The 27,049-nt window shown below is 41.0% G+C and overlaps 1 protein-coding gene across 3 annotated transcripts in view; it reads right to left on the reverse strand.

Moving 5' to 3' along the window:
- Positions 1-27,049, reverse strand: part of LOC119853315 (prolyl endopeptidase) — a 190,660-nt gene that overhangs the window by 24,460 nt on the left and 139,151 nt on the right. For all 3 annotated transcript variants that reach the window (XM_038396251.2, XM_038396252.2, XM_043510736.1), the window contains exon 11: positions 395-531. In XM_038396251.2, coding sequence (XP_038252179.1) covers positions 395-531 — 137 coding nt within the window. The remainder of the gene's footprint in view (positions 1-394; positions 532-27,049) is intronic.

The raw sequence follows: 27,049 nt of genomic DNA on the forward strand, positions 1-27,049 counted from the left end.
TTAAAAGCTAGTTTGTACTTTTATTATGTTACAGTGATCATCTTTTATTTTTTGAATGATAAGGAATGTTCCCATTGGCAAGCTTCTGGGACCATGTGCATCCACTTATGGATTTAGCACTAGGAAAAGCGTTTTCAGTAGCTGGTACATCATTAGTTTAAAGGAAGTGAAGAGCTGCAAATGTTTTTAAGGAAAACACAGACTGGATATAACCTGTAATTCCTCCTTCCCCCCGGATGAAGAGCCAATTGGTCCTGTTTATAAAGGCACAAAAAACCCCCACAGAATTGCCATACTGAATCAGACCCAAAGTCCATCTAGCCCAGAAATCTCTTTAACAATGGCCAGCACCAGATACTTTAGAGGAAGATGCTGTCAAAAATATCCAACTTACCTGTAGCTTGGAGTAATAGATATGTTGAAACCCCCATAGCCATACAAGAAAGCAGGATGAGAACCATCCAATTTAATTCCCTTCTTGTGGACAATAAACATTGGGATCTTGGTACCATCTTTGCTGGGGTAGAAAACCTAGGACAATACAGAGGAAAGATATTTGAAATACTGTTAGTGCTGGGAACTATTTGAGAACTCACAAATCACAAGTAGTTATTTCTATGCTTTTATTTTATACGGATACAAGTCTGGGAACTGTCGAACTGTAGCCTTTTCCCTGTAATTTAATAGTTTATTACTGCAAAAATAGAGAAAGACCATTGCTATCATCATCCACAAGGTGTGTGAAATTGGTTTGTCCCTAACTTGACTGACAATTTTAAAAAATATGTACTAAAATAAGATCAAACACCTTTTTAAGAGTATGATTCTGCTACCTTTACTCACTCCAGATAGTGCTTACTCAAATGACTAATGGTCATTGAAAACTTTATGAAAGGAATATGATAAGCTACATAGACAAACAGGAAAGATAGTAATAAGAAAGATAAATTACAAATTAAGATAAAATATATATTTTTAAAATACTAGAACTAGACATTTACACAAGAAGGAAAGCAAGGTAACTGAGAGGTAGGAGAAGGAAGCTTGTGACAAATAACGTTGACCAGTGTCATTGACATCAATGAATTTAATGCTTCAGCAATTCCCCAAAAGATTGAGTAGGCAATTAGAGCTATAAGAAGCTGACAAATAATTATTTTAAGAATTATATCTCAAAATTCCAGAGACTGTTGCTGCACTAGCAGCAGGAGAAACTGATAAGCTTATGGTAAAGATTTAGTGATAGGCCACTAAGGACTAGGTTAGTACTAGATAACTGGAGGCTTCATGAACCATACGAGTATTTAAACAAGGATCATAAAATAAAATAAAAATGCAACCCTGTATGGGCTTGATCCTGGATTACTGAAATCAACTGGAGTTTGGGACTTAAAAGCACAATTTTAATCATGAGAGACAGACTGCAGCATTTTAAAAATCCATGGTAACATATCTAGGAATATTTATGTTTGAAAAACATCATGTTTTATTTATTTTTATTGTGAATATTATTGGGTTGGCCACGGTTGTTCCATCATTAGTCACAACAGCATTATTACGTTTGTATTAACAGCATTTTTCACCAATTAGAAGAAGAGTCACTTTCATATCATATTTTAGGCAAAAGAGTGATCTTTGACTAATCTAAGAGTTTCTTTGTAGTAATGCTAAACTTTTACAGTAATGAAATCACTGAGATGGAAAGAGACTACTGAACATTTTTTAAATGTAGAATCTAGTAAGGGACACACACACCCTGACACACGTCTGGATTTCAGACAAAGCATTTACACTTGCCCTTAGAACTGACTGACCTTGCAAGGTTAAAAAATAATAATAGGAAACTATTATAACAAATTCAAATTGGTTTGGGAATACAAACCAGAGAGGGTTATTAAAGAAGCACAAATGTTAAGACTGTGGTGCGTGAAAGGGCTGAAATGGTGAAATAGGTGGGATGTGACAAAATGGCCAGCATGCAACCCATTGTTTGCTTTGCACTGTACATGCCTAACTATGAATAATAGGATGATGCTGTATAGTGTGGTGGGAAAAAACTCGGCAGAAAATACAGAATAGAGGAACAAAACAAATTTAAAGTAATTTGACTAGGTAAGGCTAATGGACTGAAAAATGGCTTATGCTATTCAGTGGAGTAAGAAAGAAAAGGAGGATATTAAATAACTGTGGATGTTACAAATTCACAAAATTTTAACACAGAAGACAATCCATGAAGAATTCTTAAGATGAATGAATAATGTACTGAAACCAAGGACAAGACATTTGGCAGAAATATAAAAATATAAATAGAAATAGCAATCTACATCCAGAAATGAAAGCCTCATCTCTAAAGGGCTTCTCTACACTTATAGTAATGCAGCAGAACCGCTGGAGCACTTAGTGAAGACGCTACCTGTGCTGACAGGAGCTTGTCCCACTGGCACTCCACCTCCGCAAGAGGTAGAAGATTTGTTGACGGGAGAAGCGCTCCTTTGACATAGCAATGTTTATGCTGATGGTTAGATCAGATTTTTCACATCCCTGAATTTTATAGTTATACCGACAAAGTTTGTACTGTAGAATAGGGCTACGAAAGCTCTGGGGACTACTACACAGGGTCCAGGACTGAAGCCAGGTGCCCAGGAGTCAGTTTATCCAATCCCGTCTGGCTTATTTTATTCTGCGGGGGTTGGGGTGGTTGAGAGTGGGAGAAAGAGGAGCTGAGTCAGTGCTGCCCGAACTGTGCAGAGGGGTGGAACTGTATTCTGCTCACAGAGTCAGCCAAGCTCTCCAACAAGACACTCAAGGGCTTGAAGCAGGAGACACAGACCCTTCCTTTTGCCCCTGGGTTTTCTCAGCCTAACTCTCTCCCTTAAGTCTGCAGGGGCACCAGCTCCTGCAAACACCTCAAAAGGAGAAGCACAGCTGAGGGGACAATCACCCCTAAAATCCATGCAGTCCTGAGACAGAGCTGGGGATCAAACAAACACATTACAAAGCTGAGCTGTTACTCAGATATCCTAAATTGTTTGGAATTTCCCTCAGTAAAGCTCTGCAGCAGGGAGGCCTCACTAAGCCGCCAGCAGTTGTGGAGGCAGAAAAATCCTGGAGGGAATTTAGGACATGGGGTATTTCGCTGCTATCACTGACTGTCAGGTCTGAATCTTCCCCCAAGCTGCAAACAGGCTAAAGTACCATTGTAATGGATTTTCGGACAAGGATTTTGTGGCTACCATGATCTTGCTAAATCTGGGGGTAAAGTTGGAGGTATCTCATCCTTAAACTGATGGTGCTGATTCCATTCACAAGAGCACAGATATTCCAAGGCAGTGGCTTTGTATTAAGCCATTCACTTCAGTATGAATGAGTATTACAACACATACCATATGGCTGCACACTATTCTGAAGTCCACCAAATAGCTTAGCTCATTTTATGTTTAGTGGCAAGCAGAGCCCTTTGTTTTTTGCAAATGTGAAACAACATGAAATAAAACAAAAAACAATGATTAAAACAACATATGATGAAAAACTCACTCTGGAGCAGCAGCAGCTCCTGCCCCTAGATCCCTGCTCTGGGCATAGAATCATAGAATCTCAGGGTTGGAAGGGACCTCAGGAGGTCATCCCCCTGCTCAAAGCAGGACCAATCCCCAATTAAATCATCCCAGCCAGGGCTTTGTCAAGCCTGACCTTAAAAACCTCTAAGGAAGGAGATTCCACCAGCTCCCTAGGTAACACATTCCAATGCATCACCATCCTCCTAGTGAAAAAGTTTTACCTAATATCCAACCTAAAGATCCCCCACTGCAACTTGAGACCATTACTCCTTGTTCTGTCATCTGCCACCACTAAGAACAGTCTAGATCCGTTCTCTTTGGAACCCCCTTTCAGGTAGTTGAAAGCAGCTATCAAATCCCCCCTCACTCTTCTCTTCTGCAGACTAAACAATCCCAGTTCCCTCAGCCTCTCCTCATAAGTCATGTGCTCCAGTCCCCTAATCATTTTAGTTGCCCTCCACTGGACTCTCTCCAATTTGTACACATCCTTTCTGCAGTGGGGGGGCCCAAAACTGGACACACTACTCCAGAGAAGGCCTCACCAATGCCAAATAGAGGAGAACGATCACTTCCCTTGATCTGCTGGCAATGCTCCTACTTATACAGCCCAAAATGCCATTAGCCTTCTTAGCAACAAGGTCACACTCTTGACTCATATCCAGCTTCATGTCCACTGTAACCTCTAGGTCCTTTTCTGCAGAACTGCTGCCTAGCCACTCGGTCCTAGTTTGTAGCAGTGCATGGGATTTTTCCATCCTAAGTGCATGACTTCGCACTTCTCCTTGTTGAACCTCATCAGATTTCTTTTGGCCCAATCCTCTAGTTTGTCTATGTCCTTCTGTATCCTATCCCTACCCTCCAGCATATCTACCTCTCCTCCCAGTTTAGTGTAATCTGCAAACTTTACTGAGGGTGCAATCTACGCCATCCTCCAGATCATTAATGAAGATATTGAACAAAACCGACCTTTGGGGCACTCTGCTTGATACCGGCTGCCAACTAGACATGGAGCCATTGATCACTACTTGTTGAGCCCGACGATTTAGCCAGCTTTCTATCCACTTTATAGTCCATTCATACAGCCCTTACGTCTTTGATTTGCTGGCAAGAATACTTTGGGAGACTGTATCAAAAGCTTTGCTAAGACAAGGAATAACACGTCCACTGCTTTCCCCTCATCCACAGAGCCAGTTATCTCATCATAGAAGGCAGTTAGGTTAGTCAGGCATGACTTGCATTTGGTGAATCCATGTTGACTGTTCCTGATCACTTTTCTCTCCTCTAAGTGCTGCAAAATTGATTCCTTGAGGACCTGCTCCATGATTTTTCCAGGGACTGAGATGAGGCTGACTGGCCTGTAGTTCCCAGGATCCTCCTCCTTCCCTTTTTTAAAGATGGGATTACAGTGCGGCTCAGGTCTGGCCTGGCCACCCCTCTGTCATGACGATGGGAGGGCAGCCGCACCAAATTTGAATGAGTGTCATTGTGACCTGACACATGGGGCTGCAATGCCACTCAGGACCTGCCCCCTCCCATCGGGAAGTGTGTGGGGGGGTGTAGGATAAAATGATATAACAAGAAATTCAGAAAAAATAAAATGCAAAATTATAAAAAAAAATAAAAAGAATTTTATGGCTCTCTAGTAATAAGTTGTACCCATCCCTTCCCTCCAGCTCCCCCTAGCTAAGGGATTCAAAGGCTCTAAGCTGCTGTGTATCATATTCATTATGAACTTTCCCAGCTCCTGCACACTGGCTTTGAGTATACCTTTGTATCAGTTTGGCTGACTTACCTTTCAGATGTCAACTATCTCCATAGACTAAGGAATAAGATCAAGCCCTCCACTATAGCCTTGTGGCTATTCATTACTGCCAAGTTCTGTGCAGCTTCAACTGTGACATTTTATGAAAATCACTTAATGAGCTGATGGGCAGCATGAGGGAAACTCAAGGATCTGCTTACTCAGCAGATGCCACACCTGCCCCATGTGATGTGGCAGAAAGACAGAACAGCTGGCAAATGCTGGCTGCCTTCCCACAGCTCAGCCACATACATGGGCATGCTGCTGAGATGTGGGAATGCATGACTGGGCAACCAAATGTGGGAATATCGTGCAAAATTGGTCACATTTCGCAGTCTTGGCTATTGTATTTCCCGCCAGGGCAGAAGCTGACCATTGAGTGCCATCCTTGACTTCGGAATTTTCTGACCAAAAAAACAGGTTAAACTTGTTGGAAAAATGTTCATGAGAAGTTGGATGAGCCAGGACATTGGTAATGGGAGATAGAACCTCTTAAGCTTTGGATGGCAGCTTTAAATCAAGACTCAGCTTGGTAGACATCAAATGTTGCTACCATCCAATTGCTGCTCAGTAGACTATATCACAGGTTCTCAATTTTTCATAGTATGTACCAAATCTTAACAGATTTTCTTGAGAACCACTTCCCTTTTAATTGCATAGACTATCTCCCCTTCCATTTCTGATTGCATATTACCATAGCAACTATAGACATTACTAACTTGTAAAGGTAATATCAGGTAAGTATTTAATGTATTTCAGCTGTCTTTTTTTGAAATTTAGCAGCTGGAAACAAAGAGTACCAATACCAGGGGGAGGAATAGCTCAGTGGTTTGAGCATTGGCCTGCTAAACCCAGGGTTGTGAGTTCAATGCTTGAGGGGGCCATTTAGGGATCTGGGGCAAAAAAAATTGGGGATTGGTCCTGCTTTGAGCAGGGGGTTGGATTATATGATCTCCTGAGGTCCCTTCCAACTCTGTGATTCTATGATCAGAGAACCAGCTGGCTCTCTGCAGACCACCCATAAGAGCTCTGACATACAAGCTGAAAATCACTGATCTTTATGAACTGAGTTTAAGGATGTCTGTTCCCAAGCAGATAAGTGTCCATATCACAAAAACTACCTTTCTGAGAATGCCAAAGGATGGTATGAACCTGAAAGCTGAACTCCATACACTCTCTCTCTCACTCCTATGGTTTGTCTACACACTAACATACACAAAAACAACATAGTTGGGTTTTAATTAACACCTTTTGTTATTTCAGTGCAAGTCTGCCTGTGGACACTCTTACTTAGCATTAAGCCTGTCCTATTTTGATTTAAATAAAAACCAAATTAAGCCAAATTGATACAAGACATTCTTAATTCAAAACAAGAGCATTCACACAAAGGCTTGCACCAAAACAACAAAAAGTGTGACCTAAAACCAATTATTTTGGTGTATTTTAGTTCCCAGAAGTGCCCCACAAGATTAGATTTGAGGCACGATGGTGTGGCAGTTTGCACTGTTTCTACCTATGCTGTATTTGTTCTATTGATAAATAGAAGATTTAAATAACCAGGAATGCAATCAGGTTTGTTCTAACAAGCATGCAGTGTTTTTAAAAGGATCATTTTATTGGTGATGATGCTTGTAATTAATCCACATTTCTAATATTTAAACAGATTTGGTTTAAAAATCCTTCTTATGAGTGCATCTCCAGTTAGCAACTGCTTGTCCTAAACCTTTCAGTTAATGACAATTTAACTTAAGAAGTTATTCTGCATGGCTGAGCTTTTTAATATAATTATTTACAGCTTCTATTCTAATTAAAACAAAAAAGAAACAAGAGCAGAATGACATCTGTTACACGGCTTCCTCTTTTCAATCTTTCTGCTTTCAAAGGAAAGCGAGACACCCTCATGTCTATGACACCACACTGAACACTAAACAGGAGTTATTTTTACAGCTTTCCGATGAGCCCCAACAGAAATATGATCCTTTCCAACACATGGTATTTATTAAGTATATTTATCACGAGCACTAGCTGCAAAGTGAAATACAAAGCCTTCATGGCATCTCACTTAAAAAAAAAACCCAACAATTTTTGTTTCATCAGGACTAAGTAAATACAAGTAATTTCACAAATGAAACAAACAAATAAAGCATACCTCCAGGAACTTTGCCTCTGGGAAATTTACAAAAGTTTTCTTTAATTTACTATTCCATTTCATATCATATACTACTTGTGAAATTTAGGGACAAAGCTTTACATCGTTTTTGTCCATCTTAAAATGACGTTTCTAGCTATTGGCATGACCATAGCAGTCACCCATGAAATGTGCACCAGCAGTCACTAGAAAATTATAAAGCTATCAAAAGGGTTTTGGGTTTTTTTGTTTGTTTGGGGTGGATTTTTTTTGTGGGGGGGGGGGGGGGGTTGGGGAGGGGAAGATGCTTATTTTAAAAACTCCCAGGAGTTAAAGTATTTTAGTTTAGATAAAATCGTTTGGGCAGAGACCAGTACCAAGAGGTTCAGGGGAAACACTTCCCAAAAACTTCATCAATTGACTCCAATGGAGCTACACCAATTTCTACCAGCTGAGGATCTGGCCCTCCAAATTTTTCCACCAAGTGACTGCTGTTGACAGATCAGTTACTTTCCTTTGACTACAGGCTGCCAGTAATTTCCCTGCCCCTTTCTAAACATGAGCTTTTCTAACAACTGGCTGAAGACTGATTTAAGAGGGGTTTTTTTTATCATCATCAGTGAAGATTAAACACTCTTTAAATAAAAAGACAACAAAGGAAAAACAGCACGTCAAGGTGACATTGCTGTTCAGAATTTAAAAGTGTTTCACTCCAACTATCTTTGTTAAAATAATGATTACTCCCCTGCCCCCGCCAGCGAAGATGAACAAACAAGGGATGGGGAATCAATTCAGGAGACACTGAGATATGTGAAGCTATTTACGCTTCTTCAAATAGACTATTTTCAACTGATTCAATCTTAATCTCTGAAGTAACTGTCTATCAATTTATTTATAGGACCAATAATGGGAAGGGCTTCTATCTGAGAGATTAAGGTAAACTGGAAAGGGCAAGCCCTACAGAGGGAAGAATGTCTAGCGATGGTATTTCACGTCTAATTTTAGACTCTGACAGCTTTTACTGGAGAATGTTTATAAAAGGGTACTACTGGTTTCTGTTTAATCAGAGCTAGGAGAGATCCACTTGTGCTAGTTACAGTGTATTAACTATTGCTAATATACTTTAATAACAACAGAGTATAAGTCTGTTGCAGCTGTAGTATACCAAAAAGGCAAACAAATAAAAATCTTCTGAAGAAAACAATGACAAAGCTTCAATCAAATCTCCTTACATTATGAGATAAAAGCACATATGACTAATTTATGGGGTGGAGATAAGACTGAAAACAACCACTCTCAAAATTATAGCCCTGCAGCAAAAGGTGCTATATTGTTGAGAAAGAACTCTTATTATATACAACACTTTGTGCTGCTCTGGCAGTGTAAGCTGGAAGCTTTGGAGTGGTTGTAAATGTATCTTCTGCTGACCTTAAGGACCCTTTATGCAGTTGGAGCAGTGCAAGGCGGTTTTAGTGTAAATGAGAATCATCTTAAGAAAATCACTTAAGAAAAGCATAAGAAGTACGCATAAAAGACTTCAAAATCAAACAAATATTTTAAGAAAATCTTCTGAGCCATTTCTGAGTCATCCAAGCATTAAAGAAACCCCAAATATTCATTTTTAAAGAAACTTGCATTCCAGAGATGGCTTTGTTTTAAACTTAAAACCTTGCATAGTCACTATCCTCAATGAAGAAGGCAACTTGGCTAAGTGTTTTTTTGGATAATTTTTTCACTCTTCACCCTGGCTTCTCTAGAACTCCCATTATTCACGCATCAGTCTGTACCTTTTCTTATGCTGTCACTTAGGCTTTGAAGGCTCCCCTAAATAATGCACGAATAGAGCACACCTTTGTCACCAGAAATACCACCTGTTCTAGGACACATTTCAGCACATAAGTTCTGTTTTCTTAAGGCAATCTGGGGCTCGAGGCACACCACCACATGGGGCTTCCGGGACTCTGCCCCCTACTTCTTGTACACGTCTTTGTTCTTTTATTGTTGTTATTTTGAAAGCCTTTTTATATACGGGGAATAGGTAGAAAGTCCTGATTTCTTTTGGTTAAGATTCACTTAGAGCATAGGAGACCTGTCATTCAGTTATATATGAAATGCAGACAGCCCTTAAGAAAGAAAGAGTCTATGGTTATCCAACTCAACATCTAAGGTGACAAGTAGTGTCCTTTCCTCCATTCCTCCAGAACCGTGCAAGAGTACAGACTTTGCTTACGTACTTTAGCTTTTGGCGTGATACGAAAAGGACTCAGGATAGAATGAATGTAGACAACTATTTTCCATCACTCACCAAAAAAATAAAATAAAATAAAATAAAATAAAATAAAATAAAATGGTGCCAATGTTGAGATAGACACATTGAACCAAAAAAACCTCCAAAAATCACCAAAACAATTCTCATGTGAATTATTATAAAATATGTTCCAGTTCATTCACCTCAAGGGACACCATCAATTTAAAAGTCATACTTCTGTCTGAATTCCCCCCCCCATCCTCTCAATACTATTATAATACCTAAAATTACTAAAACAAAGTGAACTAAGGGGCAAGAGGAAGAAAATCACCTTATTTTCAGGTTTTTCCTTGTTGTGACATGTTTGTTTCTTTCATGTGACAGCAATTTATGAATAGTCCTCTTCACTGTTTCCCCTGTTTAATCACACCCAGCTCCTCCTCGTGTGTGTGTGTGTGTGTGTGTAGGTCTCTCACACACAGCATGAATGGAAAAGATTTTTTTTTAAAATAGGAAAATCTGATTGTAAACCCACAAAAATTGTCAAGGGAAAAATGGGAAGGTGTAGAACCTGAATTTTTTTTTTAAAGTTTAAAATAAAGGATTAAATTTCAAGATGATGTTATAAAAAAGTTAGAGAGTTTTTATAGTAAAGATTGCAGATTACTGCAATAGATAAAACCACCAAAAATAATCCCATCTGAAGTCTAATGCACATTTCTTTAACTATGGGTTTAGCTAAAAAAAGTTTATATAATTTTGCTGACTCCCTTAACCATGGCAATGAGGATAAAAATTCAATTTAAAAATGATTGGTTTGGCTTCTTAACTAGAATCCTTTCCCACAGGTAATGTGATTTTCTCATCCAACAAGAAATATTAATTCATTGTATTTGAAAACAAACTGCAAGCCATGCCAAACTAATTATTCTTAGAAAGCCTCCAGTGATTATAAAAATGATTATAAACACAACCTGTTTCAAGATCACTTACTACATGCCAGAGATATCTGTTCTTCCCATGCACCTGTGTGCTTGATCAAAAACAGATAATGGATAAACTTGTCATAGGACTGTCACCTGCTATAGTTCAAATGAAAAAGAATCTTAAAGCAGAACTACTACCAATAAATAAATAAATAAATAAATAAATAGTCTATCCTTTCAGGAAAATAGTGTGTTAAATAATGCATATTTAATAGTAAGGTACTATCAAAATAATGCCTTTGAAATGAATTTTATTCCAACGTTTTCCACTCTTTAGATACTGAAAAACATTTCCTGATTTGCAACAAATCAAAATTAATAACTACCACAACTCAGGTTCAAACACCAAGCTAAATTTAGCAATTTGTACTTTACTTGTGAATAAAGAAAAAAACATCTGACCCACCATCATTAGTTTTTGAGAATATGGTCACCAATGTCTTATTTACCACAGTGAAAGAGAAGCACCACAATAAGTCCAATACTAATATGTGTAGGTATAAATGAAGTAAGTTCAGCTAAAAATATATTAAGCATCTGATCAGGTAAAGCACCGAAAGCCTTCGTCTCTTGCTGACATCAACATGAGATGAGTGCATTTCGAAACACATGGGATTGGGCCCTAAAATTAATGCACTAGCAATCTGAATAGGCCATATTTATTTCTTTTAAATTCATTTTTTTTTAAATTTAATTTCAAATTAAACAGGCCCAACAAAGAAAATAACAGAACGTAACTAGCCATCACCTTCAGCCCACAACTAAAACCTCTCCAATGCATCATCAAGGATCTACAACCTATCCTGAAGGACGACCCATCACTCTCACAGATCTGGGGAGACAGGCCAGTCCTTGCTTACAGACAGCCCCCCAATCTGAAGCAAATACTCACCAGCAACCACACACCACACAACAGAACCACTAACCCAGGAACCTATCCTTGCAACAAAGCCCGTTGCCAACTCTGTCCACATATCTATTCAGGGAACACCATCATAGGGCCTAATCACATCAGCCACACTATCAGAGGCTCGTTCACCTGCGCATCTACCAATGTGATATATACCATCATGTGCCAGCAATGCCCCTCTGCCATGTACATTGGTCAAACTGGACAGTCTCTACGTAAAAGAATGAATGGACACAAATCAGACGTCAAGAATTATAACATTCAAAAACCAGTTGGAGAACACTTCAATCTCTCTGGTCACTCGATTACAGACCTGAGAGTGGCTATTCTTCAACAAAAAAGCTTCAAAAACAGACTCCAATGAGAGACTGCTGAATTGGAATTAATTTACAAACTGGATACAATTAATTTAGGCTTGAATAGAGACTGGGAATGGATGAGTCATTACACAAAGTAAAACTATTTCCCCATGTTATTTCTCCCCCCCAACCCACCCCCCACTGTTCCTCAGATATTCTTGTTAACTGCTGGAAATAGCCTACCTTGCTTGTTACCATGAAAGGTTTTCCTCTTCCCCCCCCCCCCCCGCTGCTGGTGATGGCTTATCTTAAGTGATCACTCTCCTTACAGTGTGTATGATAAACCCATTGTTTCATGTTCTCTGTGTGTGTATATCAATCTCCCCTCTGTATTTTCCACCAAATGCACCCGATGAAGTGAGCTGTAGCTCACGAAAGCTTATGCTCAAATAAATTTGTTAGTCTCTAAGGTGCCACAAGTACTCCTTTTCTTTCAACTAAAACTGGGGCAATTCTGGCAGCAGTCCAGTCCTCAGCATAAATCTGTGTCAGGAGCCAATGGACCAAGTGGCCATTCTCACAGCCAGAAGCTGACAGATTATAAGAGATCTGCTCTCTCTCTGTTCACACTTATGTACCAGGAGGGGGAAGGAATGATGGGGGAGAGCTATTGCAGTAGCTCCATGCTATTTGAGATTTCCTGCTATGCAGGAGGAATTGTACAGTGGCCTCTTACATTGGCTTTAAGACAATTTTGTGCTGGCAGATGGAGGCAAAGCTGCCCTAACATGGGGCAGGACCTGAGCTAAAGTAACTTGGGTATAGTAAAAAATTCATATAGGTAAAAGCCTTAAAGACCACCTGTTACAGATAATTGCAAAATCACTACAGAAATAATCAAAAAGCTCTTTAGAAGAGATCATTTTACCACCCACCCATTGGGACTCGAAGCAGTCTCATGCTGATGGAGGCTAAGTGCCAGGAGATAGTCATTTAGAAAAATTCCTCGTTAGTGAGCCTAGCAATCTAGTAGCAAATGGCTGCTGGGAAGCAGCTCACCAGGTGATAGAAGGAATGGGGAGAAAGTGAGAAAAATATAAATCAAAGTTCAGAAATCCTACAGGGAAGGCATAGAAAAAATTCTTTTTGAATCATTCCTTTACTTGGTTAAGTGAAAGGTTTTGATCCCTTTGCATAAATATCAAGTGTCAAAGGTGTAAGTGGCAAAATGCACCAAATCAGTCCCTTTTAAGAGCCACTAGATGAAGGATGCTTTTAGCAATCTGATAGAAAATTAAACTATTCTATAAAGATTCTTCTACTGCCCTCATCATGGTGGTATCTGAGACCCTCCCGGTAATGCAAACTAACACTTGTCATGTGTGGTTTGTTATCTCTCTGTCATCATTTCCCCGGAGGGAAAACTGTGTGTGCAGTGTAGTGTTTTGTTGTCTTATTTTTGTTTTTATTATAAATTAAAATGTACACCGTGCTATTTGTTGATATTAGTGAAGGCCAAGTCGAAGTAGTAAGCCTTGCACTTGGAACAAAAAGGGGCAAGTTATTTGACGTTTCTAGACCAAATGGAGATGACTATGACTTTCTTACATGATTTCTCTGTGTGTGTGTGTGTGTCTCTCTCTCTCTCTCTCACACACACACACACACACACACACAACGAATGTGAGCAAGCTACTACAACGAAACAAAATTGTAATTAACAGCTGATAGCTCAATTCCCTTAATTAAAACAAGGCTTTACTTCAATGAGGCGATTGCGCTAAGAGATTTACTATAATACTATACTGACAGATAAAAAGCTAAAATAACCACAATCACCTCCATGTAGAAAATCAGCTCAACTTATAATAATGTAGACAAGAATTCAGCTGAGACAATACTGGTAACTCCTTTTTCCCCTTCACTGTCCTCCTCTCAACACTCTCCAAGTGAGGGGATACAGCTAAACAAGCTGGCAACAGTAAAGGATAGCAGATTAAATGATGCAACGCCCTTTTCCTAGAAGGTAGGTGCTTTAAAAAATATTGAAACAAAGGAGAGGAGGTGGCTACAAGTAATAATTATGAGGTTCTTTGTCCTTACCTCTTTATAAGAAACATGCAGGGATTTGCTATATTTGCTAGTACATGCTTCAAAACCAGTTCCAAGATTTTACCCCAGCGCATGCAAATGCTTATACTAAAGATTTTGCTGAGAAGTAACTGACTTAAAAGCTTGTGATGCCCTTCCATTTGAGGTTTCTCAATCTGGAACAACATTATGTCTTAGACTTGGGTTTGAGTTTAGGTTGTGTTTCCCCCAATCTACATAAGCAAAAATGGAAAAACTTAATTATCCCTACTAATGGGTTAGATAAATTAAATCCCCCTCCCAAGTAACCCCCAGGGTATTAGATTAGAAAAGGACTAAGGATCAGGTGCTCTGATTTCACCAGCATCTCCTGGTGACCACCTTCTGTGTTAGAATGTTACAGAGATGACACTTCATTGTTTACAAATCGGAAAACCATGGATGAACCCGAAGAAAATTAACCCAACAAACAGTAGAAAGCAGAAAAGAATACTAAGAATGACTTCCTCTAACACTACTGTAGGAATAGTTAGGAAAAAAATGGGACTGGAGATACTCATAAAATAATACATCCTGGTAGCAATACCAGTTTATGATCTGATTCACAGAAGGACAACATATTAGGACTTCTGGCTCTTTGGTCTGATAAAATTAATGTCAAAAAGTACAGTGACCCAGAGCTGTAATACTTCTGAGGCTAAGGGAGAAACAAAAATGAAAAAGAATTGTAAAAAATTTAAAATATGTCATGATGCTGAGGATTTAATGGGTAGTTTATAGCGATCGCTTCCTTGGGTCGCAAACAACATTGCAAAAAACCCCATCTCTTTCTAATTCCCAAAACTGTTAAATCATCAAAGAGAAAAAAATAATGATGTTAACTCAGCAGATCTCTGAGTAGTTTAGCTTCTAGAACTATGAGTTCTAATGGAGTTCAATAAACACTATAACACAATAAGTGTAGAAGGGAAACCTGGGGAATATTTAAAGTGAAGCATCCCTTGATTTCAGGGGTCGTGGACTGTTAGGGTATGTGTAGACTGCAATCAAAAACCTGCAGCTCACCCATGTGAGCTGACTCAGGCTCACAGCTCTCAGGCTAAGGAACTGTTGAAATGCAGTGCAGCCGTATAGACACTGCAATTAAACAGCCACTCAGCCCAAGCCCCACAAACCCGAGTCAGCTGACACAGGCCAGCTGTGGGTTTTTAATTGCAGTCTAGAGATAGCCTTATGTTTGAAGCTCCTCTATACTTAGCAATCTTCTCACATAAGCAATGACTCTTCATGAGGAATACCACTTTACATCAGTCTTTCCTACTGTCAACAGCTACCATTGTTTACCACAATCTGTCACCTTTGATGCTGGTTCATATATTAGCTGAAAAACGAATACATATTTTCTCCTATCTGTGAGAACAGCAGTCCAGGACTATGGAGACCTTCTATTTCTTGCTATCATTCATCTTAGCAGTTCAAACACTGGTTGTTATGAATGTTAATGATACTTTCAACAGGCTTCTCCTACCCCATAAATTTCCATAAAATGTCTCAAGGACAGAACAGAAATAATTAATCTAAGTAAAAATAATATACTCTAAATACCTATGGGTAATGTATGTTGACAGAATTAAATCAACTCCCAAATGAAGATGCTAACTAAAATATCTTTAATAAGATTGTACACTGATGAATTTGTTTTGTGTTGACAGCTAACTAACAAGCAAGGAAAAAAATGAAAACAACAAACCAAACCCAAACTCTTGTAATTAGCAATTGAACTGGATTTTGGGGGTGGGTGCGAAGAGATAACTGTCATCTCTGACCATTTTTTGAAACAAACCATTTTTACAAAGATGCTGAAATATTCAGATACTACTTTAAAAAAAAAAGGCTGTTTTTTTTGGCCACGGCATGATATAGAAGTGATAAAATCTAATGAAAAGAAAGCCTATTCACACAAGATTTCCAGCACAGTTTTCCCACAGATTCAAGTAATTTGGATACACTTGAATTTTTGGATGTTTACCCAAATGCAAAGTCCAAACTTTCTGAGGTTCACCAGTTGTGTCTTTTGATCAGTGAATGAGAATATGTAACTCAGTTCTAGTCTTTTCATGAGGAAAGGCTAGCCTTGATAACTTGCTACTGAATTAAAGTTGGCGTAACTTGTCCTTTGCTGTTGTCATTATAAATTTGTTAACAAACTACCATTGTACTGGTATAAATTGAGGTTATTTTGTTTATTGCATCAAGAACGTCAACAGGTTGTTGAAAAAAGGGCTTTGAACATTGTTTTGTTTTGATATATGCGACCAACCTCTTCCCCCCTGCCCCAAACCACTGAGGCACTGACAAGTTCTCGAAATATGCCCACTTCCACTTTTCACTGTTTTACCAGAGTATGAATTCATCATGTTAGTTAATTTGTTATACATCATATTATTTACTATGCATCTTTTGTCTTAGCTAATCATATTAACAGAAATAGCTAAGGATTAACCACAACTACATCTTACATAATGATATGCAATCATACCACCCCTTCCCCACACCCCATTAGTTCCTTTCCTTTGACTCATATTGCCCATTTGAATTTTATGAAGTGTCAGTAAACTTCTTGGGGCCTCCATAATTATGTTTGTATTAGTAGCCATACCAGTTATTTTAAGTAGGTCTGTTTAAGGTTTTGGCAACATTGTGATTTGCAATTTCCCAGTAAAGTGCCACTGATCAGCTGCTAATTGCCTGCCGTCCAACATGATGATGAATAATTACAAAACAACAAATGACTTTCCCATCAAAAAAAAATGTTTCTGGACTTGAGCAAATGGGTAAGTAGAACTTTTCCAGGATGACCTAATATATATTAAGTTTATTTGAATTTTATAGGAATATTTACAAGTGCACAAGTTAAAAACTTCACTAATTATCCTTACTTACTATAATCAGTGTACAATTACCATTATTATTGCTAAAGCCACCAACATGCTGGACACCCTACAGAACTGTGATTTACTCTTTCATGGTCATCATGCATTTTTTCTATTTAGGAGCCTATGACTAAGGATATTATTTGATCATGGAGATCACTGTGACGACCTCTGTGACTTTTTCAGCCAGACCCGGTGTGATCATACCCTGATTTTGTACATTTTTACCATGACTTCCTCATGAATTTTGCCTAATTTTACTGTGACAAAATCGTATCCATACCCATGACTGATTCAGGCACTGCAATTATTCCAATTTTATCCTCTCTCGGCTGCTGTAATTATAATGACCTTACACACCGTTTTATCAGCTGCACATCAGACCCCAATCATTTACTGATTATTACTGAAGTGTGTGTGTTTAGAGGCCTGGGGTTTGTAGATCTGCACCTGAGGCAAATTAATAAACCAAACCAACCACCTTGAGCAATGGTTGTTTTGAAGGCTCTGGTAGGCTATTGGAATAACCTGCTATATCAGAAATTCTGTACACTACATAGTGGTTTAAATTGGGTACGATACTGTGGAGAAGCTTACAATTCCTCTTGCCTATAATTATTAACAGATGCCCTAGAGTGGGAGACTCAGAGTCAAATATGGCAATGGCATCAGCAACAGACAATTGCTGGAACAATGTGTCCAGTTCTGGTGTCCCACAATTCTAGAAGGATGTTGATAAATTGGAGAGGGTTCAGAGAAGAGCCATGAGAATAATTAAAGGATTAGAAAACATGCCTCACAGTGATAGACTCAAGGAGCTCAATCTATTTAGCTTAACAAAGAGAAGGTGATGAGTCTGTAAGTACCTACCTGGGGAACAAGTATTTAATGATGGGCTATTTGATCTAGCAGAAAAAGTAACAACACGATCCAATGGCTGGAAGCTGAAGCTAGCCAAATTCAGATTGGAAATAAGGTGTACATTTTTAAGAAGGAGAATAATTAACTACTGGAATAATTTACCAAGGATTGTGGTGGATCCTCTGTCACTGACAATTTTTAAATCAAGAGTGGATATTTTTCTAACAGATCTGCTCTAGGAATTATTTTGGGGAAGTTCTATGGCCTGTGTGAGACAGGAGGTCAGAGAAGAGGATGATCATAATGGTTCCTTGTGGCCTTGGAATCTATGAACAGCATTTTGATGCTGTCCTGAAGCAGTAAAGAAAGGGGAGAAATCTCAAACTTTTTGGACGGGTCGGGAAAGAGAACAAGTGTCCCTCCTTTCCTCTCTTCTTCTATTCTCTCCCAAACCTCCATCTATTAAAAAGAGAGACACCTAGAAATAGCTTTTATGCATTGAGGTAAAATGGCCAGAAATAGAGATATATGCAAGAAATCCAATGTGCAGTGAGAGAAAAAGACTGGGAAAGGAAACAGAAAAGTGCTATCTTTCACTGGATTGGCAACCAAAGAAACCCCCAAAACTTATTTCTCCCTTAAAATTCTGGAATACACATTGGTCCTTTCTAACCTCAACCAGGTTTAGAAACTGTTTACATTGAGTATTATTCAGCATTCAAGAGAGACTTCCATATAAACTACACATTAAATAGCATATGCCCATTAATGCAGGGAACTCATCGTATTATGCAAGCTTGGGACAAACACAAGAAATGTGAGCTTCACTGCCAAACAATTGCTGTTGCTCTCCAAATCAGATGTAATTTCAGAACCATTAGCTTTTTGAGTCTATTGCTGTAAGAGAAGTAATAGACTTTTCTGTGTGTATTACTCTTCCCTGATTCTTTGGGGACCTAACATTATTTAATACTATTCAGTAGATTTGTACAACACCTTAATGTAGCACTAAAAGAAGTCAATAAACTCAGCATCAGCCTTCCAAAGAGGCTGGATGTCTCAAGGGATTGGTAATACAGTGCCTTTCTCTTCTACAGCAGTGGTTTGAATTTGACTCATGTCAATGATAACTCACAGCTGGAGCCATCTAAAGACCTTTTGCCAGCTGTGTAAAATAAAGCTGGAGATCTCAGTCCTGCAAAGAGATGTCACAAAATTTAACACCATTATTGGTAGGCTCAGCAGAGAAATGAATAGGCAGGGGGACTGACATTCATAAAAATGATCCCTTCCTGAACAAATCTGGCATGCAAGCACAAGGAAGTTTTATATTTTGATTTGATCAATTGATCCAAATAAAATACAGAAAAATATGGACAGAAGAAACAGTGACATATTTTGCCAGTTATCATTTATCTCTTTTACTGCAAGAAATACTGATATTAGGCCTGACCTTGTAGTCCTTACTTCAGTAAAACTCTCTGATTTCAATGGCAGTTTGTCTGAGGAAGGACTGAAGAATCATAAGAACGGCCATACTGGGTCAGACCAAAGGTCCACCTAGCCCAGTATCCTGTCCTCTGACAATGGCCAATGCCAGGTGCTTCAGAAGGAATGAACAGAACAGGTGATCATCAGGAAAAAATGCAATGTTATTTTGTTTGTTTTGTTGGAACTGCTTATGTGCCTGATCATGCCCCACTGAAGACAATTGGAGCTCTATCATTAACTTCACTGGGCAAAGGATAAAGCTCTATATTTGTGAAATGTTACTGCTCATCTAAATTATGTAAAACACATCCAGGTACTATAGTTATTGAATGTTAATATTAGAGAGATTTGTTTTTATATTGGTACTGAAATGTTATGCTATGCTGATTGTAGAACAGACTTTATAATAATCAATTAGATTGCAATTTTACTTTTAAACACATTTTGAAGACTCATTTTGCTAAATAAATACATAGAGAAGCAGCCTAGTCTTGTAGTCAAAACAGTGAACTGGAGGTTCAGGACTCAATTCCTAGTTCAGCCACTGATCACTGTGATGTGTCACACAATCTATCATAGAATCATAGAATATCAGGGATGGAAGGGACCTCAGGTCGTCATCTAGTCCAACCCCCTGCTCAAAGCAGGACCTATCCCCAAGTAAATCATCCCAGCCAGGGCTCTGTCAAGCCTGACCTTAAAAACTTCTAAGGAAGGAGATTCCACCACCTCCCTAGGTAACGCATTCCAGTGCATCACCACCCTCCTAGTGAGAAAGTTTTTCCTAATATCCAACCTAAACATCCCCCACTGCAACTTGAGACCATTACTCCTTGTTCTGTCATCTGCTACCACTAAGAACAGTCTAGATCCATCCTCTTTGGAACCCCCTTTCAGGTAGTTGAAATCAGCTATTAAATCCCCCCTCAATCTTCTCTTCCGCAGACTAAACAATCCCAGTTCCCTCAGCCTCTCCTCATAAGTCATATGTTCCAGTCCCCTAATCATTTTTGTTGCCCTCCACTGGATTCTTTCCAATTTTTCCACAGCCTTCTTGTAGTGTGGGGCCCAAAACTGGACACAGTACTCCAGATGAGGCCTCACCAATGTTGAATAGAGGGCAACGATGACGTCCCTCGATCTGCTGGCAATACCCCTACTTATACAGCCCAAAATGCCATTGGCCTTCTTGGCAACAAGGGCACACTGTTGACTCATATCCAGCTTCTCGTCCACTGTAACCCCTAGATCCTTTTCTGCAGAACTGCTGCCTAGCCATTCGGTCCCTAGTCTGTAGCGGTGCATGGGAGTCTTCCATCCTAAGTGCAGGACTATGCACTTGTCCTTGTTGAACCTCATGAGATTTCTTTTGGCCCAATCCTCTAGTTTGTCTAGGGCCCTCTGTATCCTATCCCTACCCTCCAGCATATCTACCTCTCCTCCCAGTTTAGTGTCATCTGCAAACTTGCTGAGGGTGCAATCCACACCATCCTCCAGATCATTTATGAAGATATTGAACAAAACCGGCCCCAGGATCGACCCTTGGGGCAGTCCACTTGATACCAGCTGCCAACTAGACATGGAGCCATTGATCACTACCAGTTCAGCCCGACAATCTAGCCAACTTTCTATCCACCTTATAGTTCATTAATCCAGCCCATACTTCTTTAACTTGCTGGCAAGAATACTGTGGGAGACCATGTCAAAAGCTTTGCTAAAGTCAAGGAACAACACTTCCACAGCTTTCCCCTTATCCACAGAGCCAGTTATCTCGTCATAGAAGGCAATTAGATTAGTCAGGCATGACTTGCCCTTGGTGAATCCATACTGACTGTTCCTGATCACTTTCCTCTCCTCTAAGTGCTTCAGAATGGATTCCTTGAGGACCTGCTCCATGATTTTTCCAGGGACTGAGGTGAGGCTGACTGGCCTGTAGTTCCCAGGATCCTCCTCCTTCCCTTTTTTAAAGATGGGCACTACATTAGCCTTTTTCAATGCCTTTGTTTCTCAATCTGTAAAATAAAGTTAATCATACTTCTCTACCTTTGGGAAGTACTTTGGGATCTTCAGAGAAAAGAGAGAATGAAAGTTTGGAAAAAAATACCCGCTGAGACTTAGAAGATGAAATTCTTCCCTGTTTTGTGACCAAGGGAGTTAAGTAAATTAGCAATGTGTTAATGGTTAAATACTGGAGGGAAAAATCAAATTTAGGGATGAATGTTTATGAGAAAGAAGGAAAAATAAGGAAAAAGTCTTCAGTAATCTCTTTAGAAAGCTGACAAAAAGGAAACTTATTTTTGTAATGAATATGTTTCTCATTTTAATCTGTCTCTATCCATAACCAACCCCCCACCCAATCCCACTAAGATACTTGGGGTTTAAATACACATCGCTTTTAAAAACAAAAGGGGGGAGGGGTCCTAATGGCTTATGTTTTTTCCTGAGAGCAAAGTTGTATTCACCTATTTACTGTAAAACTAATTTTTTTGCCAATAGTTATGCAGTTGTTTAAGATATCTGAGAATATAAAAGCAATCCTTTAAACTCTTATTAAAATTGATTTAAGCACTAGTTCCTAGTCACTCTTACATGTAGTACATAATTCACATATGCTAGGAAAAATGGTTATGGATTAGAACTGTTTTATATTATTTTAGCTCTCTGTTTTGGGAGGTTCTAAGTGAAACAAAGGGACCTGAATTGGGATCAAATACACCATCTCAATATTCCTCTTCATTAGCAGTGGGAATAAAAAAGCAAAGAGTAGTTTCAAGCAAAAAGTTTTAAAAGTGTAAATCAAAAAGAAGGATATATTTCTCTTGGTTTTAACTAGATTACTATGCAGCTCTGCATCGTCACCTCTTTGGACTGAAAAAAAAAAAAAGAATATTTATTGTAAGACCTTGTGTCAAGGTTCCTTCCCCACTCTGAACTCTAGGGTACAGATGTGGGGACCCGCATGAATGTCCCCCTAAGCTTATTCTTACCAGCTTAAGTGAAAAACTTCCCCAAGGTACAAACTTTGCCTTGTCCTTGAACAGTATGCTGCCACCACCAAGCGTTTTAAACAAAGAACAGGGAAAGAGACCACTTGCAGACATCTTCCCCCAAAATACGCCCCCCCAAGCCCTACTCCCCCTTTCCTGGGGAAGGCTTGATAATAATCTGCACCAATTGGTACAGGTGAACACAGACCCAAACCACTGGATCTTAAAAACAATGAAAAATCAATCAAGTTCTTAAAAGAAGAATTTTAATTAAAGGAAAGGTAAAAGAATCACCTCTGTAAAATCAGAAGGGTAAATAACTTACAGGGTAATCAGATTCAAAACAGAGAATCCCTCTAGGCAAAACCTTAAGTTACAATAACAGGAATATATATTCCCTCCAGCACAGCTTATTTTACCAGCCATTAAACAAAACGAAATCTAACACATTTTCTAGCTAGATTACTTACTAACTTAAAAAGAAAAGGAGTACTTGTGGCACCTTAGAGACTAACAAATTTATTAGAGCATAAGCTTTCGTGAGCTACAGCTCACCTCACGAAAGCTTATGCTCTAATAAATTTGTTAGTCTCTAAGGTGCCACAAGTACTCCTTTTCTTTTTGCGAATACAGACTAACATGGCTGCTACTCTGAAACATGTGATTACTAACTTAACAGGCTGTATTTCTGATCTGTTCCCGGCAAAAGCATCACACAGACAGACAGAGCCCTTTGTTCCCCCACCCTCCAGATTTGAAAGTATCTTGTCCCCTCATTGGTCATTTTGGGTCAGGTGCCAGCGAGGTTACCGTAGCTTCTTAACCCTTTACAGATGAAAGGGTTTTGTCTCTGGCGAGGAGAGATTTGATAGTACCGTATACAGAAATGTGGTTACCATTCCCTTTATATTTATAACACCTTGTGTCTGAGGATTCTCCCGACCCCTCGATAGTCGCCTCATTTCCCTGCATCTTAAACAGAAAGGAAACACTATAATTACGAGGTTGGGATTGGTGAACCCCATAGGCTATGTGGTGACTGGGTGATTAGTATTTTAATACTAGTTTCAGATATAGACATGGTCTGGTGCTGTGCAAACTCCCACTTATAGTTGTGCTATGCACACCTCAGTCCTGACCCACAGCATTTCCATTATTCCACTTCCTATTGCGCAAACGCTGCCAATCATTTGTTTTCTGACACAAACAGAGGTTAAGATGAGAGACTACCACAACCACCTTAATTTGGGGCCTCAACCTGCATTTGAACTCTAGAGCTGAAAATTAATGCAATAACCCACCATGCCATACACCAATCAAGAACAAGGTGATCTACCTACTAGACCAGATATTTAGAGAATCACATAGTCAACTAGGATTTCTACTGTTAATTATTTAAAGCATGCTACATGGAGCTGTTCTAACCCTGGACAATTACTACAGGAGATCCAGCTACCTCTCATCTAATTAGGTGTCTGGGATTCAAAGCCCAAGAAAATGTGAGATCACTAAACAAAATCCTCCATTTAGTTTTATGGATGCTTCTCTAGAAATTTCTTTCTAGTTTTACAATTCTTCATATTGAGGGAACCCCTCTTAAAAGGAGCTCGGTGTGGCTAAAAAGACCTGTCACCTTTTAAAATATTTCTCTAGAGCTTAAAAAACATACAAGATCCTAAAATTGGAACAATGCATTTTGAGTTGCACCTCTCCACTGAGCTGCAATTAGAGAAAGCAATGGCAGATTAAAGTGGCATTTGCAATATTCCCATGTTAATGGAGTAAGAAGTTACTACCCATACTGAATTCAGAAGGCATGTAGCCAATAGTGCCAGAGTTGCCAAAATGAATTTGTTAATGTCCTCCAGAGCAGGACTGTTTGTTGTCTTGGTGCCAACAATACAGTCACTGCCAAACCGCAGGAAGAGATCAGAGCTGAAACCTTCTGTGTTCTTCTTGGAATTCTAATGAAAACTGAAGCAACTAAAATAGCAACATTCCTTATGCATGCAACTAGATTGGGGCACATTGCTGCCATATTGTGGCAGGCATTAAAATAAAAAACGGTTACTTACTTTCTCATAACTGTTGTTCTTCGAGATGTGTTGTTCACGTCCATTCCACATTAGGTGTGCGTACGCCGCGTGCATGAGCGTCGGAAACTTTCCCCCTTAGTGGCTCTCGTCGGGCCAGCGGGCCCCTCGAGTGGCGCCACTGCGCCATGCACATATACCCCTGCCGGCCCGACCCCCTCCAGTTCCTTCTTGTCGGCGTCTCCGACAGAGGGCTAGGAGGGTGGGTGGTGAAATGGACATGAACAACACATCTCGAAGAACAACAGTTACGAGAAAGTAAGTAACTGTTTTTTCTTCTTCGAGTGCTTGTTCACATCCATTCCACATTAGGTGAATTACAAGCTTACCTCTGGAGGAGGGTATGAGTCATGGAACAACTGCTTGGAGGACCGCTCTGCCAACTGCCGCATCCTCTCTGGACTGCTGGTTGACCGCATAGTGGGTCGTGAAGGTGTGCACCAAAGACCAGGTGGTTGCTCTACAGATCTCCTGGATCGGGACCTGTGACAGGAATGCCGTGGAAGTCGCCTGCGCCCTGGTCGAGTGTGCCGTGACCGCTGAGGCTGGAACACCTGCAAGCTCATAGCCTGCCCGGATGCAGCTTGTAATCCAAGATGAAATCTGCTGCGCTGACACGGGGAGGCCTTTTATCCTCTTGGCTGAAGCCACAAACAGCTGCGTGGATTTGCAAAAGGGCTTGGTGTGCTCCAAATAGAACGCCAGCGCTCGACGCACATCCAGGGTGTGCAAGCTACGGTGACTCGGGTCTGTAGGGGGTTTCAGGAAGAACACCGGCAGACAAATGTCCTGGCCCAAATGGTACTGGGAGACCACCTTAGGGAGGAACTTGGGGTGTGGCTGGAGCTGCACCTTGTCCTTGTGAAATACTGTGTACGGTGGCTCAGAGGTGAGGGCCCTCAGTTCGGACACCCTTCTGGCCGAGGTAACGGCAACCAGAAATGCCACCTTCCAGGAAAGGTGGAGGAGAGAACAGGTAGCGAGAGGCTCAAAAGGGGGTCCCATGAGCTTAGGAAGGACCAGGTTAAGGTTCCATGGAGGGACCAGGGGGCGGGAGTATGGAAACACCTTCTGCAACCCCTTAAGGAACCGTCCCACCATTGGGTGGGAAAACACCGAGCCCCCCGAGAACCCCTGATGGAAGCCGGAGATGGCCACCAGGTGCACTCTGAGTGAGGACGGGGCTAGCCCGTGCTCCTTGAGGTGCAGGAGGTACTCCAGAATGGCCTGGCCCGGCTGCACCTGTTGGGATTCACACCAACACGAGAACCTTTTCCACTTGGCCATATAGGCTGCCCTGGTAGAGGGCTTTCTACTGCCAAGCAGAATCTGCTGCACAGGAAGGGAGCCCTGGCTCTCCAGGGCGTTTAGCCACAGAGCCTCCACGCCATCAGGTGCAGCGGCTGCAGGTCGGGCTGAAGAAGCCACCTGCTGTCCTGTGTAATGAGGTCCCGGTGTAGGGGCAGGACTACTGGGGCCTCCACAGAAAGCTCTAGGAATGATGTGTACCAGTATTGGAGGGCCCAGGCTGGGACGATGAGGATCACCGCTGCCCTGTCCTGGCGCACCTTGAGCAGGACCTTGTGCACCAAGGGGAGCGGGGGGAAGGCATACATCAAGCCCCCTCTCCACGGGATCGCAAATGCGTCCGCGAGTGAGCCCAGGCTGCGGCCCTGGAATGAGAAGAACTGCGGGCACTGGGCATTGGCCCTGGTGGCAAACAGATATACCCGGGGAAACCCCTGGCTGCGGAAGAGCAAAAGCACGACATCCACCCTGAGCGTCCACTTGTGCATGAGGTACGACCTGCTGAGGGAGTCCGCCAGCTCGTTCCGCACCCCCGGGAGATAGGACGCCTCGAGGTGAATTGCATGGGCAATGCAAAGGTCCCAGAGGAGGAGAGCCTCACAACAGAGTGGCGAGGAACGAGCCCTGCCCTGCTTGTTTATATAAAACATGGCAGTAGTGTTGTCCGTCAGAACTGTCATGCTGTGACCACTGAGAGTGGCGTGAAAGGTCTGGCAGGTGAGACAAACCGCCCTGAGCTCCTTCACGTTGATATGGAGTGATCGTTCTGCCTCGGACCACAACCCCTGCGTCATGAGGTCCCCCAGGTGAGCCCCCCATCCATGGTCTGACGCATCCATTACCAGCATCAGGTCCGGAAGTGGGGTAGCAAAGGGGATGCCTTCACAAATCATACGCTGGGACTACCACCACAGCAGGGAGTCCAGCACATCCTTTGGGGTTGTCACGACCAAGTCCAGGGGGTCCCTGCCTGGGCGGTACACCCAAGCGAGCCACTCCTGCGGAGTCCTGAGTCTCAGTCTGGCATGCCTGACCACGTGCGTGCATGCTGCCATGTGGCCCAGCAGCCGCAGGCAGCACCTGGCCGTTGTCGTTGGAAACTGGCGCAGGGAGGCCACTGCTTGTTGGATAGCCCAGAATCGGGATACAGGAAGGCTTGCCCTGGCTTGCACCACGTCCAGGACCGCCCCTATGAATTCCACTCTCTGCGTGGGTACAAGCGTGGACTTGGGGATGTTGACCAGGAGCCCCAGTTTGCGGAACAATCTCAGGGCCACCTCCACATGGCCCCACACCTCCTCCTTGGATCGGCCCGCCAGGAACCAGTTGTCGAGGTACGGGTACACCCGGATTCTC

The sequence above is a fragment of the Dermochelys coriacea genome, chromosome 3 (assembly GCF_009764565.3).
Source record: "Dermochelys coriacea isolate rDerCor1 chromosome 3, rDerCor1.pri.v4, whole genome shotgun sequence".
Classification (NCBI taxonomy): Eukaryota; Metazoa; Chordata; order Testudines; family Dermochelyidae; genus Dermochelys; species Dermochelys coriacea.